Source organism: Mytilus galloprovincialis, chromosome 9 (genome assembly GCF_965363235.1).
Source record: "Mytilus galloprovincialis chromosome 9, xbMytGall1.hap1.1, whole genome shotgun sequence".
Lineage (NCBI taxonomy): Eukaryota > Metazoa > Mollusca > Bivalvia > Mytilida > Mytilidae > Mytilus > Mytilus galloprovincialis.
Genome location: NC_134846.1, coordinates 64,926,188 through 64,947,995, shown reverse-complemented (window position 1 = coordinate 64,947,995; position 21,808 = coordinate 64,926,188). Strand labels below are relative to the sequence as shown.

The 21,808-nt window shown below is 33.2% G+C and overlaps 1 protein-coding gene across 2 annotated transcripts; it reads left to right on the top strand.

The window, feature by feature from the left end:
- Window positions 1-704: 704 nt before the first annotated feature.
- Window positions 705-17,651, top strand: LOC143045645 (galactokinase-like). 2 transcript variants are annotated; one of them, XM_076218279.1, is made up of 7 exons: window positions 705-871; window positions 4,328-4,514; window positions 6,862-7,123; window positions 8,990-9,171; window positions 13,162-13,312; window positions 16,299-16,461; window positions 17,503-17,651. In XM_076218279.1, exons 1-7 carry the CDS (start codon window positions 710-712, stop codon window positions 17,572-17,574), a joined length of 1,179 nt encoding a protein of 392 aa, XP_076074394.1. In that variant the 5' UTR covers window positions 705-709; the 3' UTR covers window positions 17,575-17,651. The 2 variants fall into 2 exon arrangements, with proteins under 2 accessions (XP_076074394.1, XP_076074395.1); XM_076218280.1 differs by lacking the exon at window positions 17,503-17,651 and having other exon boundaries at window positions 13,162-13,319; window positions 16,299-16,435.
- The last annotated feature ends 4,157 nt before the right edge of the window (window positions 17,652-21,808 follow it).

Sequence of the window (21,808 nt, the reverse complement as noted above, 5' to 3'; positions counted from 1 at the left end):
TTAGATAAGCACGTGCATAGTATGAAAGATTTTACGGACATTAAGCTGTTCTCCATCTAATTATACAGTTTCAAAGGCACATAGAATCTTGGGTCATTTAAGGTCTTTCACCTCTACGATTCCGGGATGATTGACAGGAATAAATGTTAGCTTACATATTATTTAGGCGTGGTTTATTCGTGTAAAGAAGCTCGTGTCTGCATGTGCTACTCTTATTGGTTGTTCCTTATTTAGAAGCGATACACGTGGCAGAACTCATCTTTGTTATTCTGTTTGGATAGAAGGACGCTATTTCATATTGTGAAGCAATTTTTTCTTTAACCGCCGCCTTCCCCACCTCACACGCTTTCAATATATCAATGATCAGGGAATTTTTTCAGCTACTGGACAAAGATGTGCTAGGGGATCTATAACTAAGGATAACACCGGGATTCTTTCGTTTTTGCATTTAAACAATCATCCCCGCAATAAACATTCCCGTACCGTTTATAGTGTCACAAAAAGACACCGAGTCATCAAACCACACAAATAATGGTTATCCGTATACGTGTACTATTATATAATAACAAGTTATACACGTAAATGATAGATTGAAAGGTTCAAAGTCTATATGTTAACATAAGGGTCAACATAATTCAAATACACATTTTCTCTTATTTCACGTTGACCAGTCACCTTCTTATCAGTTGTTAAAGATATAAAGATCAAAATGGCCTGTCGTATACCCGACATAAGTGAATTATTGCAGACAGCTACGGAAAGGTTCAAGTTCAAATTCGGAAGCGTACCAAATAAAGCTTCCTGCGCACCAGGGAGGGTAAACCTAATAGGGGAACATACAGATTATAACGAGGGATATGTTCTGCCAATGGTAATAACTTTAATTTTTAAAATACACACATACTATACTACATATTCAGGTTGGTTTCTAGACGTTTTCATTTTAAAACTTAAAACCTCCAAAGGTGTCCAACATTTTCTATAGTTGCTGTTTTCTCTAGTTAATTCAATATTTCAACAGATAAAAAGAGAACAATAGGATGGGCTCAAAGAAGATAAAGGAAGCTGCCAAGTTGAGAGTGGGGATAAAAAAACACAAGTCGAAAAAAAAATGGATCTGTTTTCTCACAGAAGAAGACGAAAAGACACATAACAGTTTGCAAAACACTACACTGATAAGTAAATATTGAGCAACTCGAACCAACCAACCGAGTAAGCTGAAGTGCTTCAGGATAGTCAGCAATCCTAAATGATTACACAGGCAAAATTTGCTCACATGAATTTGACACGAATCTCACCTGAAATTCACCTCAATCGAGCCTATACATGAAACTCAAGTGAAAATTTTCATTAGAATTTCACGTGAATTGAGATTAACATGAATCTGATGTGAAATTTTTCACATGAATTTCACATGAAATTTACAACAACAAAAATGTTATTTTTAATGATTTTTTAAAAATGTATTTGAAAATGTAGATGTTATTTGAATTACTCTATTTTAAAAATTCATGTGAATTTCACATGAAAATAATTAACGTGATTTTCATGTGAAATTCACATGAGTTTCACATTAGATTCATGTGAAACTCACAAAAACTGATTTCACGTGAGTTTCACGTATAAGCTCGTTTGAGGTGAAATTCATGTGATTCACGTGAGATTCACATGAATTTTAATTCACATGAAATTGATGTGAGTGAAAGAGCTATGGCCATTTTCCCCTGGATTCTTTTCACTCGAAAAGATAGGCAAATCATGTTTTAAATAGCTCGATTGATGCTAATTATAGGACATGAAAAAACGTCACATCATCCATTTTCATACCGTGAACAGGTTTTCCTACAAAAAACAAGGCCAAGACTATTGATCTTTTTATATTTATATTGTTAAATTGTTAACACCCTTTTTATAGGTTAGACAATACTTGGTCTTGTTTTATGAAGATTTAAGCCCAAGGCGAAGCCGAGGGCTTAAATCATCATAAAATTTGACCAAGTATTGTCTGACCAATTTAGAACATATTCACACTTTCGAGTGACCTTACAAAACTATCCTTTCCCATTGTAATATTCAAACCTAAATAAGAGTTCACTTTTTTATAATGAACTAAATATAAAACATAGGTAATGATAATTTCAATGGAAGAAATGAAATAGCACTGACATAGTTTGTGAAGGATATCATAAATTGTTTTTCTTCTGCTTCAGGTAAAATTTAATACTTATATCTTGAGATTTCTTTTTTATTTTAAAAAACAACACAATGCTATGAAAATCTCTCTGTATGAATATTTGAATTCAGACCATTATACATTAAATGCTTACTTTTTACTGATACATTTGAATGTATTGTGTTTCTCCGAACACAGTCATTTGCTTTATATATCAGCAGTCTGGCATTGTGTATTTTTGAAAGAAAAAGATAATAATTCCCTCAAATGTTAGGTATATGAATTAAATAAACATCATTTTATTTATTCTTACTAATTTTTTTTTGTGTGTATTCTATATATGTGTTCCATTAGAAAATGCATGAAATTTTGCAAAATTCAAAAAAAAATATTTTAATCTTTGCTCTTTCAATCAGTAGGCTATTTTCCAAAGGAAAATGCCGTAGGGGATTGAACACTTGGTTAGTCCAACTATTAAGAGTTCACTTTCATTATTAACTGACAATGAAAAATCATTCATATATAGCATTTCATAGTGCATGGAAAACTATGTACTATTAAAATTAGAGGGCAAAAAACTGACTTTTCATTGGACGAGAAGGGGTGAGTATGTTCTAAATGCACATAAGGTACCATACCACGTAACTTGTCAAGAAGCCAAATACTAGTAATGAGTAATATTGATCAAATTCAAATTGGATGTTGTTTTTCTCATTCTGAATATATGTATATCTGTATTTGTCCTGGTCTTTTAAGGATTTATCGTCTATAAGAGAAGATAAGAAAATATATATTTTAACCGGAGAACATCTTACATCAGCTGGCCATAGAACACCTTGTGTTACTAACACATGTTATATGACCTTTTCTGGCATTTTAACAAATTGGTTTTGATGTTTTACCTACAATCACGATTTGTAGTGTAATTGATTTGTTCTGTGGTGTGGTAAGAATAATGTATGTAAATTGAGATACTGATCAAAACGCATTTTTATTTTTTGTTTTCATAGAAAATTTTATTCTGTTGGCACTTGAAATTGGGTCCTACCAAAAAGCGCCCGGGTGAAGAAAAAGTGCCCGGGGAAGAAAAAAAGCGCCCGGGGAAAATATATAGAAATTGCATTGGCATGAAACAACTTTGTGTCGATGAAACATTTGATTTTTTTTTAATTTTAAACAAGTATTTTGCAAATTCAGATAATAGACATTTGTAATAAAGCACAATTGCATATATGAATGTTTCAATTTAAACAATAATATATGAATACTACTTCGAAAGACAGATAATAATGGATCACAGCTTATGCTGAAGATTTATAAAATGTTAGACATCAAAAGACATGTTTTTCAAAAACGATATCAAAATGATAAATGCCAAAACAACTTAAAATTCACAGATAAATATTAATTTTATAAAATAAAAAGAGTTGCACATTATTTAAGAACGATAGAAGTGACACGGACATGTATATCAGCATCAGCAAATAAAACAATTATACTATGCATGTTAAAAGCAGGTGTTTGGTATAAAACAAATTGTTAGTGACAGGCATGTTGAATCCCTTCCACGATCTTCCAATGTCAATTCAAGTGTGTTTAATAAAATACAAAACTTTGAAAAGTTGTCACGATGCAGTTGCGAATAATAGACTCGGGCACTGATTTTTTTAATAACGAAACATACGTTTTGATCGAGGACAATATCATTCATGATTTTTCTATTTCCTCTTGTTTATATTTACGGCTTACTTACTTATATACAATTTTGAAATTTAAAATGTAAAAGTGCAACAACACTATCTTCACACTTTAGACAAAACAAGCAATGATTTTTTTTTATTCAGAAAAACATTTATTGTTATAAAATATTATTATTTTCTTCTCCCGGGCGCTTTATTTTCTTCTTCGCGCGCTATTTCTATTCTCCGGGCGCTTTTTCTTTTCCCGGGTGCTCTCGGACGCTCCCGGGCTCAGTAGAACCGTTGAAATTGGCCCTTCTGTGAAAAAAAATTAGGACAAATTGGCCCTACCTCTTTGCCTGTGTATACCGTGTATAAAAGCATTGACAGGATTCTACACGTACTAATACAGATACTGATACAGATATGAATATGCCTATGAATCCTAAATTAACCTGTGTTTACATTATTTTAGGCACTTCAAATGGTGACGATAGCTGTTGGGAAGGCGACTGATAGTGGTATATGCAGGGTTCTAACTTTAGCAGATGTTGGGGAGGACAATTACGTAGAATTTCCTATACCTACTGAAGACAATCCTCTAGTTCCTGGACAGCTACATTGGGCGAATTATGTGACCGGTGTGATAGCACATTTTGTTGGTAATCATAAAACAAAAAGAATAGATTAATACTTTATGAATAACCAAAAAACGAGAGAGGTTGATAGAGCAGAACTTTTACCCAGAGAAAACATGATCCACCGAGGCGAAAGTCGACAACCTTTTTCTCGGAGTTATAATCTTGTCTATCATTGTTTTGTAATGTTTATTGGTTGTTAAGGTAACAAACAAGAATAATCTTGTTTTATATATGCATATTTCATGTAGAAGGAAGCGTTGTGTAGATTTAGACGTTTGACGGGAGAGTCAGTGGTTGGGTCCATTTGTATGGGAGTGTTTGAGAGGTACTCTTGTGTTCGGTATCGGGAACATTTAGAGAACACCCCTATTCATTAAATAGTAAATTCGCCCTAGAGTATATAAGTGGGTGAGGAATCCAATTCGGGTTCTGTAGATGTTCTTACAGAAGAAGACTGGCTTACAATAGTGAGTACGCTACATAGCTGTAAGTTTGATAGGAGGACAACTTGTACTGGGTACAAGTTGGTCTAACATTGGAAGTTGGTAGAGCAGACTGTCTCACTCGGAGGACAGACTGCAAAAGTCCACATTAGTTGTGAGTGACAGACTGTCCTACTAGGAGGACAAGTTGTACCAGTCCGCACTGTCTGGTAGTAACATACTGTACCAGCCCGCATTGTCGTATAGGACAGATTGGTCTGTTAGGAGGGCAGGCTGTGTTATAATTATATTTGTGTATATATAATTGTTTTTATTGTTCATTGTTACTTTGTATCGGCAAGGAGCTACTGTATATATTTTGGTTCATTGTGAATAATATAGATAGTTACAGTTTTTGGTATTGACGTATTGTGTGTGGACAACTTGGATCCAAGTATTTACTGGAACGTTCGTTTAAGATATAAACGCCTGTTTACACGTTACAGTTTTTTAATCTTAACTTAAATCATTAATTTTAAATGCGTTGTGTAAAGCAAAATATTGTCCTATGAAATATTGTCCCACAAGACAATATTTCATATCTATGTATCATGAAATATTGTCCTCGTCTATGGAAAAATGTCCATAGAAAGACAACTTTTCATTGTGAAATTTGTCTGTATATAGACGATATTTCACAGATGAATACTATGGAATTTTGTCTTGTCAAAGGGAGGTTATATTTTGTGTGAATTGAGACAATATTTCGCAGATGAATACTATGAAATTCTGTCCTATTAAAGGGAGGTTATATCTTTTGGTTAAATGTTGTGAGTATTGAGACAATATTTCATAGACAGAGATTGTCATGGAATTTTGTCTCATGAAGGGGAGGTTCTCAACATGTATTCATGTTAGATATTGATATTTTGTTTGACTTATAATAACAAATTAACACAAATTTTAAAATATTCCAGTTACACTGTACTCAAACACTTCCAAAACTATATTGAAAAACAATTGTCAATCTAGTATTTACAAATACTATTAGTTCAGTAAATTTTTTATATAAAAATTATATTTACAAAATAAGTGATTGACTTATATTTGTACAGTATAATGTAATACAATAAAACATACAATTAATTCTCAATCTATAATTAACCATTTGTAATAAATCTATGCAAATTTGAAACTCACTATTAGTAATAATATCAATTCCTTATTTTTCAAAACCATTAAAGTTAAAAAAAAATGTAACATTAAATCTGAAAATGTGCATGCTGCATGTTATTCCTAATTGTGTAATAATATGATTAAAAAATATTTTCAAACCCAGTATTTCATAGTGAAGTATTGTCATGAACAGAATTGGTTAAGCTCCTATTGTCCTGACATCCGGATTAATGGGGTGCGTGCTGCTCAGTCTCTATAGTTATTTGTGTATGTTTGCTTCAAAATAATGTCTGTATACACTTTGATTGACGAATTGAAGAATTCAAAGAATGATAAAGTGTTGAAAGAAGACAAAGCACAGTGGTGTAGACCCTTCTTTGTCTTTAAATGGTTTCCCCTTGCTGCTTTTTTTGCCATTGTATTTTCCTGTTTTCCTTTTTTGTTGTTGATATTTTCTTTGGATTCCTAATACCTCTTTTTATTGACCCCTCTTCAACAATTTTTGAAAAGTTAGAACTAACAACTTGTGTGGCTATATGCAACAGTCACATAAAACAATTATACAATCATGTAAAGCTTTTATCATGCATATTCAAAAGCAATAAACAAATAGTATAGACAAAAGCCAACGTTTATCACAGTATTCTTACTTCAGTATTTATTTTATTTTTATCTGATCAATGTAATGACAGTAAGGAAATGATGTTTTTATAATTCTTTTCTCAAACCTGTTTATCTTATTTTGATTTGTAAATTGTATCTACATACAGGGCCGATGGTTTCATTTGATGCAGTAATTATTTCATCAGTACCTTTCGGTGGAGGGGTTTCCAGTTCTGCTTCATTACAAGTGGCAACATACACTTTGCTTGACGAGTTGAACAATGTGAAGGATGATCAAGTGTCGAAAGAAGACAAAGCAAGAAGGTGTATGGAGGCAGAACACGAGTTTATAGGTCTCATGGATGGTATCATGGACCAGTTTATATCACTGACAGCAAAACAAGACCATGCCCTTTTACTTGATTGTAGGTAATATTAAATAAAATTCGCCAGTTATTTTGCTTTTGATATGCAATCAACAGTTTTCTTTACATAATAATATTTCAAATAGAATCGACAGAAAAAGTTGACTGTTAGTTGGCTGTCAAATTCATGTTCACCGATTGACTCAACTTCTCATATTTGATATAACACATACTAAAACGTATATCCAAAATATGAAAAGTCTAAAATTTAACCAATTTACAAGACATGTCAGCTCGATAAAATATAATCATTGTTTCTTTTATATTTTAGTGAAGACACCATCTAATAACTAACAAGTTGACCCCAAAGACTGCCGACAGTCATATATAAGCGATATAAATATAAATATAAATAGATAGCGAACTTGGGATTTTTCTAGATGTGTTTAATTTCCTATTTTAGGTTAAAAATATATGTTAATCTTCGTTCTTACCTGTTCAAGGATGAATTTATTTGTGGATCGAATAAGCATTCAAATGGTGGTGTCTTCCCGATTGTCCCACTTTTTGAAATTACAGGTAAAAAGGGAGTGAAATTTTGTGGGACAATCGGGAAGAGTTGTGTGGGACAATTGGGAAGTTTAATTGTGGGACAATCGGGAAGTGTTTTGATTGTGATTAATCTGTTTTTATAGTGTGCAGTAGGTAATTACAGGTAACTAATTATTTTTCTTGTAAAATATGAAAAAACAAGAACATAAATTGATATTTACATATTTTATTTTGCACACATTAATATGAAATATCATCAAACATTGAATATAATGTAAAGTCATAAAATATCAGATATCAAGCACTACTTATTTCTTCATTAAAACATGATAATGGGTTTCAATCAAGCATTTTAAAACACATTGACAAAATAACTGATAACATAAAGCACACATATTACATAAGTACAATAATAAAGCATACACAATAGGAGGCAGTGTAAACGAACTGAAATACAGTAACATCACCATTCTGACGTTGATCTTTAAGTTCCTGTATGCGTTAGTTGAGTTGGGTGCATCCCTTTTCTTTGTTTGTCATACTCCCCCGGCGTGGTACTGGAAAAGAGTAATCTCGTTAAATGCCTGCTCTTCTTTGAGGTAGTGGATTAGCGTATAGATGTTTGGGTGTGGCATCTTTTTCAAGCTGCTGTGCCGTCCTTCTAAATGGTTTGTCGTCATTGGTCCTTCTGTACCATCCGTTGAGTATCGTCATTCCATTCTGGTGTATGCAGCTTGGCTATTTCCTGTTTATAAATTGCTGGTACAGGAGTAGTCTCTGCTCTACATTTTTTCTTTGTGTTGCAATACTTTGGTTTGGCTTGACTTGGTGGATGATTGCAATCCTAACTTACCTTTGTTTCATTTTCAGTGTTGACATTAGTTTCCTTTTAATGAACACGCATACATCATGTGTAATACATGGTTAGCTGACGGGTTTAATTGAAGGTCACATGAATTAGGGTTAAATGAGTTTGACTTATTCACTTGCAAGTGAATAATTCTTTATCGATGTTTCTCTGCTTATTTTAACAAATTCGAACCAAATTGGCTGATAAAAGCTATTTATTATTTCACTATTTCACTTTCATTAAAGATTGAACAAAAAACAAATCTTTTTTTAAGCTAGTGCCCCTTTAATAAACTTATTCACAACTAAAGACAATCTTATAATTCACTAAAAGAGACTTTAATTTAATTATTGGATGTTTTAATCTCTTCATTGACAAGATATAGATGTATTTAAAAAATCAAAATGTAAATATTTTCTGTAGTTACTATGAAGTTAATTTCATATCTTAATATGAAACCATAAAGTTAATTTCATATCTTAATGATATCATAAATGTAATTTCATATCTAAAAAAAAATAATTTCAGATCATTAGAAAATAAGCATATAACTATGCTTGATGATTCCGTGGTTGTGTTATTGATAAATTCTAACGTGTCTCATGAGCTGATACATACAGAATATCCAAAACGAACAAGACAATGCAAGGAAGTAGCAACAATCCTTGGTGTCAACAGCTTACGGGATTTGACATTGAGAACACTGGAAGGTACTAAATAGTAGTATAATTAAAAGCACGTGCCTTTATTATAACATATTCATTAATCATCGAATATCCAGAATGGTATCAAAGTATGATGATGTGATTTTTTGTTTGGCGTAATTTAAAGAGTCATATACAACTTCTTTATTGTAACGTTATTTTTGTGGAAGTGTTAGCGGGTTTAAGTTAAACCCGGTTTTTAATTATCATATTCCCTTCAAAATGAACCAATGATGGTTAATGATATACACCACAGCAACAAAAAACACAAAGAACAAGTGGACCGTGAAATTGGGGTCAAAACTTTAATTTGGAATTCAAATTAGAAAAATCCTATTATAGGGAACATGTGTACTAAGTTTCAAGTTGATGTAACTTTAACTTCATCAAAAACTACCTTGACATAAAACTTTAACCTGAACTTCGCACTATCATTTTCTATGTTCAGGAGACCATGAAATTGGGGTCAAAACTATAATTTGACATTAGAATTAGAAATATCATATCATGAGGAACATGTGTATTAAGTTTCAAGTTGATTGGACTTCAACTTCATCAAAAACTACCAAAAATTTAACCTGAAGCCAACGGACGCACGGACGGACAAACGGACGGACGGACGAACGGACGAACGAACGGAGGCATAGACCAGAAAACATAATGCCCCTCTACTCTCGTAGGTGGGGCATAAAAACACAGGTGTATACACAAAATCAGCAACTACAATGTAGTCGAAAAAGTTGTGAAGAACTTAACCTAGAAAGATCTGCGTTCAACACCACATCCCTAAAATTACCAATCATTTTAAACTAAAACCAAAGACAACACTAATCCCATGTTTCCAGCTAATGGTGGCGTTAGAATGTTATTTAATGTTTTTTCAACTCCTAAATTATTTCAGAAAATTGTTTGAAAATAATTAAACTTTGCATTAGAACATACTCACCCCTTTTCATTCAATGGTAAATCATTTTCCCCCTTCTTATTGTCATAGTACATGGCTTACAATCCACTATAAAATGTTATACATGAATAACTTTTCAATGTAGATTAATTATGAAAGTGAAATCTGTAAAATAACTACACGAATAATGTGTACAATCCCCTGAGGCAATTGCCACAGGAAAATGATTTAAAATAAACAAATAAATATTTTGAATATTGCAAACGTTATCAAACAGATTAGTAAAGCTAAATGGACAGATATCCATGGTACCATACTCAAAGATTTAGAAACCAATTAAACCAAACCGTTCTAAAAATATATCAAATCTCGGAAAATGAAAACACTGGAATGTCCCCACTAAAGAACGAAGTCAAACTCATCAGCGACAGTTAAGAAAAGACAGAAATACTGATTCAACAATAAAATTAGACAAATCCCTCTAACTATACCAGAACCAACAAAACATTTTGAGGACACCATACCTAACCTCACTATAACTGAAAATGGACTCGAAAAACTTCTCACAGTTTTAAGACGTAAACCCACAAAAGCTTCTGGACCAGAAGAAATCCCTAACAGAATCCTCAAAGAATGCACAAGTCAAATAGCACCAGGACTGAAAGTGATATTACAAAAATCTTTAAACTCTGGAACGCTACAACAGGACTGGCTAAACGCAAACATATCTTGCATATTAAAAAAAGCAATAAACATGATACACAAAACTACAGACCTGCTTCACTAACAGCGGTTCCATGTAAAATCTGTGTACACATTATATGCAAGCACATAATGACACATCATGAAAGGCAGAAAGTTTTAACATCACATACCATGGCTTCAGATATGACCACTCATGCGAAACCCAATTACTAGCCACAATAAACGACTTCATGAAAGAATTGATGCCGGTCTACAAAGTGATATTGCCATCTTAGATTTCTCAAAAGTGTCCGACACAGTTCGCCATAAGAAACTACTTTCAAAGAATATGGAATAGGTGGACCATTAACAGCTGAATAAATATGTTCTTGACAAACAGAAAATGAAAGAAGTATGAGAACAATCTAAAGACGTGAAGTTGACTCTGATGTACCACAAGGTAAAGTCCTAGGACCGCTATTCTTCCTTTGTCATATAAATGACCTCCCAGGCTCAGTCAGATCTTCAGATGACTGCCTACTCTACATATCGATAAAAAAATACCATGACATCCCTCAAGAAGATCATTACAACCTAGAAGTATGGACAAATAACTGTGGAATGGGGTTCAAAAATTCTAAAGTCTAAACAGACATATAAGTATCCATATTTCCAACATAGCGAAGAAGGCAAACTTAACACTAGCCTGCCTGAGAATGAATTTGAGATATTACTCTCAAGAAAGAATTAAAACAGCATATATTTTACTAGTCAAGTCAATAATGAAATATGGAGCATTATTATGGGACCCTAACACATCTTCGAACACCAACAAGCTTGAAAGAATACAGCGAAACGCTGCCAAATTTATGGGAGTAAACTATAATTCAAGAGAAGCTGTTTGCGTCTCAAACAAGCTCGCCAAATTGGAACTACACACAAAACCTACAAACAAGACGCTCAAGTTAGAAGCTTATATTTCTGCACAAGGTGGTTTAAAGGCTACAGAACCAGACGAATATTTAAATATAGCACGTCCAAAAAGAACAGTTACTACAAAAAAATGTGACAATTATGAAACAATACATATGGTGGAAAAACAAGTCAAGAACAACAAAAAATATTTTGAGAATCCAACGAGCAAAACACCACATTATTCTCACTCATTTTGCGTAGAACAGTGATCGATATATAAGATATATAATGAAATATAGAACAATAGTATGGGACCCCTAACAGATCTACGAACATCAACAAGCTTGAAAGAATACAGCAACAAGCTGCGAGATTTATGAGCTTATATTTCTGCATAAGGTGGTTAAGGGACTCGTTCCTGTTACAGAACCAGAAACAGAATCTAACGAGCAAAATACCACATTATTTTCACTTATTTTGCGTAGAACAGTGATCAATATCTAATGAAATATAGAACAATACTATGGGACCATCAACACATCTACGAACACCAACAAATTTGAAAGAATACAGCAACAAGCTGCGAGGTTTATGAGAGGAGACTATAATTCCTGAGAAGACGTTTGCGTCTCAAACAAGCTCTCCAAACTGGAACTACACACAAGACCTACAAACAAGACGCTCAAGTTATAAGCTTATATTTCTGCACAAGGTGGACAAAGGACTCGTTCCTGCTACAGAACCAGACGAATATTTAAATATAGCACGCTCAAAAAGAACAATTAATTATTACTACCAAAAAATGTGACAATTATGAAACAAAAGACAAACAGGCAAATAATAGTACAGAAGACAAAACATGGAAAACTAAAGACTAAGCAACACGAACCCCACCAAAAACTGGGGGGTGATCTTAGGTTCTCCGGAAGGGTTAGCATATCCTGCTTCACATGTGACACCCGTCGTGTTGCTTATATTATTACAAATCTAACATATACTTAAATCATACTTGTAACATGACCTAGTATGGTCTTACATATACTCAAATCATACTTGTAACATGACCTAGTATGGTCTTACATATACTTAAATCATACAGGTTATTTTAGTTCTCTTACCTTTGGTTGTTGTTAAATATTCTTTTGTTGACACGTTGTGAACGCTCTTTGAGGAGAATGACTATTATATTTGTTTCTGACTATTTAAAATAACCTAAAACCTAAAAAAAAATGTGCCGCATACTGAATAACCCGCGTACACATTTTTGAGGTTATTTCGAATAAACAGAAAAAAATTAAGGTCAATTCTTATAATTCAATTCCAAATTCCTTTCATAATGGATAAAAAAATCAGTTAAAACGTCACGGTTACATTCCAAAATTAAGTCTATGAGCTGATAAACAAAAACATCTCAGTCAATTAGAAAACAGGTTATGTCCAAATTAAATTATCAACAAATTGAAAAATGTAATGTTTTCTTTTTTACCTTATAGACAAAAAGGAGCTGTTGGACAACGTTTTATACAAGCGAGCACACCATGTTGTTACGGAAATAAAACGTACAACTGAGGCAGCTGAGGCATTAGAGAACAACGACTTCGTGACATTTGGACGACTAATGGTAGACAGCCATATATCATTAAGGTACAAGGTAATCATACATAATATAGTTGCATAAGAATGATATTTCATTGTATACTCGTAGAAAAGCTTTTACACAAAAGCTATACTTCCTCTTTTGGTAAACACACCACTACATGTTCAGTCGTAATCAGTTCAGTACTACATTACAAGTTTTTAACACAGACATATTTCTATTGCCTCAATTTAACATTTGTAGCAACGAAGTATGTACAAATCAGTGCTTACAGTGGATACATTTTATTTAAATTTGAAAGGTTTGAAAAAATGTACATGAAGAAAATAAATATAAAGGTCTTTGGAGAACTTGTATAACAATTTATAATATAGAAAATGAGATGTGACGTTTAAGAATACAAATTTTTTACGAAAATTTTCGTTTTTCTAGGTTTTTTTTCTTCTTCAAGAGGCTGCAATACCATTTTCAATGTTGCGTTTGTTTTGAGGAGACAAGAGACAGAAACATATGAAGTTTCTTGTGGAAATAGTTACGTTTTTCGCTAAAACCATTCAAAAATTTAAGGTTTTTTTTCACTCTATTTCGTATCGAACTTTGGCTTTAATTTTGGTCTTCTATGTTTTGTTTTATCAGCTCTTTTTTTGTAATAGGTTTTTGACTTATTCCCTATTTCCATTCTCAATTTTATTTGAATTTTCAAATATTTTGACATTAAGCACTGCTGAAGGCCAATGAAGGGCCATTGGTTGTCGAAATGCACATCTTGTGTAATGAACAACGGCAACATTAATACACCGCTGTTCAATAGTCATGGATCGATTGAGCGAAAGCAATTTTGGGTTACAAACTAAAACCGAGGAAAACGCATCAACAATAAGAGGAAAACAATGAAACAACAGAAAAACTGAACTGCAACAAAAACGCCGTCATGCATGAAACGGACTAGTTGATAACAACTGCCACATTTCTGACTTGGGATTAGGAATAATGGTGGGATAAAACTGGTTAAATGGCCCGCTAACCCTCCCGCTTAAATGGCAATGCTTACAATACCGCTAAAATGACAACACTACATAACAGGAATACAGTTTAAATAAACGCAGGAACACTCAGTACAGAAAAATACATAAATAAATAATATAATAGCAAATTTCAACATATAAACTGCAGAATAACAAAAGACACCTCCAATGAATTTACTATTAAACATAATCTGAAGGTATATTGAAATATCGTTTCGGACATGTGTCTGAAGTTTAGAAGGTCTCATTGTTCCTGTTGTTATATATATTTGACTATCAGACAGAATAGATAATATTATTTTTACAACTGTGTTTCAATAGGAAGCATATAATTCGATTTGGATCAATCATTAAATTTCAAAATAAAAGTACCTAGCAACTTCCAAAAGCAGGAGTGACGGAACAATAAACCTCAATACATTGGGATTGCGACTGTTGTTAATATTCTAGAAGCATATCAACCTTTTACTTGTTTTTTTTTCATAAATATTTAATAATAATATGTAGTTTAGTTAGAAAATATTGATCAATTTTATTTCCAAAACTTTATTTTCTAGATTTCTCTCGAGACTTTGGCATTTTTTTAATGGCATTGACATAATTCATTTACGTGACACGAGGACCGTCTGCAAACGTGTGTAGGTGAAAGAGATAAAAGTTATAATTATTGTTCACATTTTCGTTATTCCAGCTGAACTGAAAGTCTCTTTGGCTTAAACTAGCACCTTATCGATGATATACAGTAGTTCAGCGAAATTAAATCCACAGTAAACTCCTACACATACAAAAGAGGAACGAAAGATACCAGAGGGACAGACAAACTATAAATCGAAAATAAACTGACAACGCCATGACTAAAAATGAAAAAGACAAACAATAGTACATATGACACAACATAGAAAACTAAAGAATAAGCAACACGAACCCCACCAAAAACTAGGGGTGATCTCAGGTGCTCCGGAAGGGTAAGCAGATCCTGCTCCACATGTGGCACCCGTAGTGTTGCTCATGTTATAACAAATCCGGTAAATTGTCCAATTCGGTAGGTCACATTCATGAGAGGAAAGGGGATTGTAGTTACGACGTAATGAACATATCCGAAATCATTTGTGAAACGGTTTTTCCATAACGGTCAACCAACACGTGATGGCGCCCGTAAAATTTACGAAGGGATGGTTACAACTTCACCATTTGGAACTCTTGGTTAACAAGCTCCATTGTGAGCAGCAACCTTCTACCAAGAAAATCATGATAGTAAATGCAAGCACGGGAATATCGTATCAATTGGGAGAAATATACCCTGTATGCAGGTGCTACTGGATTGTTGCTACTAAGAAATGGCAAGTTCACAATTGGAAAGCTGAAATCATCTCTTCTGTCGTAAAGTTTTGTTTTCGACCGACCGTCATTGCCAATTTCTAGATGTAAATCAAGATATGAGGCCATTCTTTTTTATGAAACAGAGCAATACCAACTCTTTCAATTAGTCTTTTAGTTTGGAATGTGGAATACTTGTGAAAAATGTATAAAAGTCAAATGTTTAAATACTATTGTTAGATGGAAGAGAGTTAGATTGTATGTACTCTAAAAGATCTTTGGTATTTTTTATTATCGACATCGGATACAAATGAACCAAAAACCAAAAAACCAAAACATTACAGACTAACAAAGGCTAGAGGTTCATGTCATACGAACACACGCGGCGGAGTTAGATCTATTTTGTGAGATCCCAACCCTCACCTATATATATGTCCCCAGCCAATGTGAAATAAACAAACACACGGCAAAACTCAGTTTAAAAGAAGTTCGTGTAAGGATAAGTAACAGAAGAAAGTTAGTAAAATGACAGTATAATATAGGGATATCTTTGTTTAAATCTTATAGAAATCATACCATTATAAGTGGACACCTATATGTGTCAATATAATTTATTAGAAATAAAATCTGATGCAAAAAAAGTGCGTATACCCTGGAATTAAAATAAGTAAAATTGTTATGTGATATTTAGAGACGAGTATGAGGTATCCTGTGATGAGTTAGATGAGTTAGTAGAAGCTGCCTTAGAGATGGATGGTGTTTATGGTTCCCGGATGACGGGTGGGGGATTTGGTGGATGTACTGTCTCATTAGTTAAAAGATGTAACGTTGAATCAATCATTCGACATGTTGAGGTAATGTGCGTTTGTGTGCATGCTTAAATAGATTTATAGGTTAAATGCAACAAGACTACATCGGAACACCTAATATTTAATAAAAAAATTGAATAAAAGCATGAATGAATTTCTATATGTATAACATCATTCAAATGAAAGAAGGGAAATAAGAGGTCAACACACAGACTTCAAAGACAGAAATAAGGTTATACAATGTACTAAGCTAAGAATCAAAGAATTGATATCGACGCTAAATTCCATAACAAAGAAATAATTAAAAAAAAAAAAAAAAAACTACTGACATAATAATGTATTGTGGTGTAATAAAAGACCAGTATCAACATTATAGTGCGACAAACTTTTACTTGCACCCAATTTGTTAATATTCCATCTAAATTGTCGTCTTAAAATTATTCACATAAATAAAGGTAAATTCACAAAAATACCGAACTCCGAGTAAATTTCAAATCAGAAAGTCCAAATGTGTAATGGCAAAATCAAAAGCTCAAACACATCAAATGAACATTGCATATTTTGCCTAATATAAGAAGTTTTTGAATACAAACAACATTTACAATACCTGAAATTATGTATATGGCTAAAATAAATATTAGAGTACTGCTGACAGCAATAAAGATAACAAAAATACCGCACTTCGAGGACAATTCAAAACGGAGAGTCCGTAATCAGTATAATATAGGGATATCTTTGTTTAAATCTTATAGAAATCATACCAGTACAAATGGACACCTATAGTGGCAAAATAAAAAGCTCATCAAACGAATGGATGACAATTGTCATATTCCTGACTTGGTACAGAAATGTTCTTATGTAAAAATGTTGTATTACATCTGATAGTTTAGCTAGCTAAACCTCTCACTTGTATGTCAGTCGCACAAAATTCCATTTTATTGACAATGATGTGTGAATAAAAAAAACAGACATAATAGGTAAAATTGTCAAATATAGGGGTACAGCAGTTAACAATAAACTATCATATATTTCAATAGTGTACGTACATTAGCTTTTGTTTTAAAAGTGTTGTCAATATCTTTCCAGGCAAAATACTCAAAGTCGGCTACTTTTTATGTTTGCAAGCCTTCTGATGGTGCTAGAGGGATTGAAGTGTGAACTCCACTTAAAAATGAATACAATACTAGTATTTTAAATTATACACCAATAAATACTGGCATAGCAATCTACCATCATCACATCTTATTTGTTTATTGTACTTTTTGTTTTGTATTGAATGTTATATCATTTCGTTTTGCTAAAATACACGCCATGTATATCCTTTGTGCAATATAAATCTTGAAGGCACGAGAGGAATTCCAATAGCCTTGAACACACACACCTAGTTATACCTCAATATGATATAAGAATCCTGGAACATTTTACCTCCTATGCAAAAAAACTTGAAATCAACGTTTTGAAAATAAGGTTTTCGAGATGCATTTATATGTTATATGAAAACAACAGTCAAAAGATACCAAGGAGACATTGCAAACTCATTAGTGGACGAAAAAACTATCAATCCGTAGGCATAAAACGACGAAAAGACAAACAAGGGAACCTACGTACTGAGCAACATGAACCCCACCAAAAACAAGGGCGATACCAGCTCTAATTAAAGGTTGGAGATATTGAAAACTCAAAAGTTGATGAAAAACTAAAAACGACGAAAAGACCAACAAGAAAATCTAGATTTTGCGCAACACGAACCCCACCAAAAAACAAGGACGATACCAGCTAGGTGCTCTTAAATGATATGTAAATTCTGTTCTACTAGTGACAGTCGTAAGTGATGAATCTCATTCGATGATTTCACAATCACGGGTACACAATCACGGGCAGGAGGACGGGATTGTGATTGCGACAATGGGAACATATTCGAGTTCATATTTGACACAGATATTCAAAACAGATCAACCAACTGACGTCCGAAAACTTTCGAATTGACGATGAATTTTACGCTTGGTCTGCAATGTCGCAGCAACTAGGAGATATATACTACATACAAAAACTGGAAAGTTGAAATCACAAATACCGAATATCCGAAATATTTGATATCTGTACTTTTTATGCAGTCATCATAAAAGGAATGAGACATATTTCAAAATGTTCTAAACATAAAGGCAACAGTATAGTATAACGGTGTTCAAATCGCAAAAATCGATGAAAAAAAAACAAATGAGGGTAAAAACAAAAACTGTATACCAATTCGTGACGTTAATCGTAAGATTCCAGTAGATCTTCTTCGCATTTATAATACCTCTGTTAGAACAATTTTTGTGTAAGGAGCATATACCTGTTAATGACGTCCATATAGTTTCAACAGGCACAGGCGTAACGTATTACCTCAGAAGTAGAAGGGAATGTTACTGCCAAGAAATTGAGAATTTGAGAATTTGAGAATAGAAATCATAGCGTTTGAACTCGTGCATATGTGTCAATATCGAGAAAAACATCAAGTAATAAAGCAGAAAATATCATGTCGGTGAAAATTGTCAATCTCAAGTCCACTAGGGTAAATATGGGAATCATGTACCCATTCAAATGGGAGTTGTTGAGTGATAGAACATAAACAATATATCTGAAAGTGAAATTAAGGAACATTGCAAGGTGCTTTTTCTTTTTGTCTTTGATAATATCTGTATGATTTTCGAAAGCAATTCGGCCATTAGTGGTGCAAATTATTGCTAAATAGATGATGTTCCCTCACTAAATAATTCAAATTTTGGTGACTATGTTAAACACATCTATCCCATCGAACATTGAGATGAAAGATACAACAAATACAGTTAAAGTCTCCATCATATCTAGACTTACATCTACAACTTGACAATAAGGGTCGGTTGAAAACAAAAACTTTACAACCAAAGAAATGATTTCAGCTTCCCAATTGTGAACTTTCCATTTCTTTGAATCAATATTCCAGCAGCCCCTGCATACGGCGTATTTATCTCCAAATTGATACAATATTCCCAAGTTTTATGTCCTATCATGGTTTTTTTGATAGAAGGTTGCTGCTCACGAGGAAGCTTATAAAACAAGAGTTCACAATGGTGAAGTTGAAATTATCCCTTCGTAAATTTTATTGACGCCATCACGAGTCCGTTGACTGTATGGAATATCCATTTTCACAGATAATACTAGTAGCGGATATGTAACCACAATACCTTCCCCTTTTCACGAATGTGACCTACCAAATAAGACTTATTTCCGGGTTTGTACTAACATTTGCAACATGACGGATGCCACATGTGGAGCATGATCTGCTTCCATTTCGAAGCACACACGATCACCCCCAGTTTTTGGTGGGGTTCATGTTGCTAAGTCTAGTTTTATTTGTTGTGTTTTATGTACTACTGTTTGTCTGTTGGTCATTTTCTTTTAACCATGGGATTGTCAGTTTACTCTTGAGTTATGAGTTTGAATGATCCGCTGGTTTCTTTTGTCCCTATTTCAGTACCCATTGGGGATGAACTGTCTGCTGAAATGTCAATCCACAAAACTTGGCAGGTTTGTTTTTGATCAAAAAGTTCGTCATTTTGATGAAATCCTCATCAGTAACTAATTGCCTTCATTTATCAAGTATTTCACATGCTGTCTGATTAAGTTGGGAAGACTTTTCATTTCTTTCTTAACCAATTAGGTCTCTTTCCAGTAACCCAATAGGTTATATACACACAAATAAGATTGCGTTTAAATTACAAAAGTCTGCAAATTGACCCAAAGATTAAAGGCTTTGCATCCAAAGTATTTTAAATACCATACGAAGCAGCTTTTTCCAAAGAAGGTTTTATTTGACTTAAGTTTTTGGGTCGATGCCACTGCTGGGGGACGTTTCGTCCCCTAAGGGTATCACCAGCCCAGTAGTCAACACTTCGGTGTTGACATGAATATCAATAATGTGGTCATTTTTACAAATTTCCTGCTAACAAAACTTTTCTTATCCCAGTCATAGATTACCTTAGCCGTATTTGGCACAACTTTTTTGGAATTTTGGATCCTCAATGCTCTTCAACTTTGTACTTGTTTGGCCTTATAGATATTTTGATATGAGCGTCACTGATGAGTCTTATGTAGACGAAACGCGCGTCTGGCGTACTAAATTATAATCCTGATTACAAAACTTTGAATTTTTCGTAAAACTAAGGATTTTCTTATCCCAGGTATAATTTACCTTATCTGTATTTGGCACAACTTTTTTGGAATTTTAAATCCTCAATGCTCTTCAACTTTGTACTTGTTTGGCTTTATAAATATTTTGATATGAGCGTCACTGATGAGTCTTATGTAGACGAAACGCGCGTCTGGAGTACTAAATTATAATCCTGGTACTTTTGATAACTATTTGGATAAAACTAGGTTCAATCCACCATTTTCTACATTTTAAAATGCCTGTGCCAAATCAGGAATATGACAGTTGTTGTCCATTCGTTTTTGATGTGTTTTGTCATTTTATTTTGGCATGTAATTAGGGACTTTCCGATTGAATTTTCCTCGGAGTTCAGGATTTTTGTGATTTTACTTTTTACTACTGAGCTGATGATCATTGTGACGCTCTGGTGTTAACAGTCCATCAGTGATGGCATCGACCCAGTGCTAAGAAATAGACTTGATAATAAATAAACTAACCTAAACATTGACAAACCAAAATGCGTAAACACGCTTTGAACAACGTTAGAAGTTGACCTCATTATCCTTTGAAATTTAGATGCGAATAAATATTAAAAATGTCATTAAATCGTCATTAAAAATGTATAATAGAAACTGATATAAACTTCATCGGGTACTCTAAAGGCATGTTAAACGGTTATCTGTCAAGTATACTCTTTAATGACCTTCCATCATGTATGTACTTCAGGTGTGTTGTTTGTGAAAGGAGAAATATATCAAGGTTTATCCATTATTATAGCGTTTTAGGTATTTGTTGGCGGGGAAACAGTATACTTATTATTCATTACATTGTACTTGAGAGGGTATTGTGTATTACGTGTATTAAAAATTTGGTTAAGAAATAAATCAAGTTTAAATCTTTAGATATATGTTTTATAAATTATATCCACTTTCATTATGTTTTGATATCAATTGCCCTTTTTTAAAGCGTTAAAAAAGGTAACATTCTGTATTATATTGCCTTCATGCACCGATAAAATGATGCTTTGGTATATTTTTAAGGGAAAACCTACCATATGTAATTAAAAAAAATCATTATGAAATAACACTTTTATATTACTTTAGATTGTCATGGATATTAACCACAATCCCGTCCTATTCTCTTCATTGAATTGGACTTTTAAGTTATAACTGGATTTTTATTTTCAGAAACAACACGATGTGTGCTACATGGCGAGCCAGA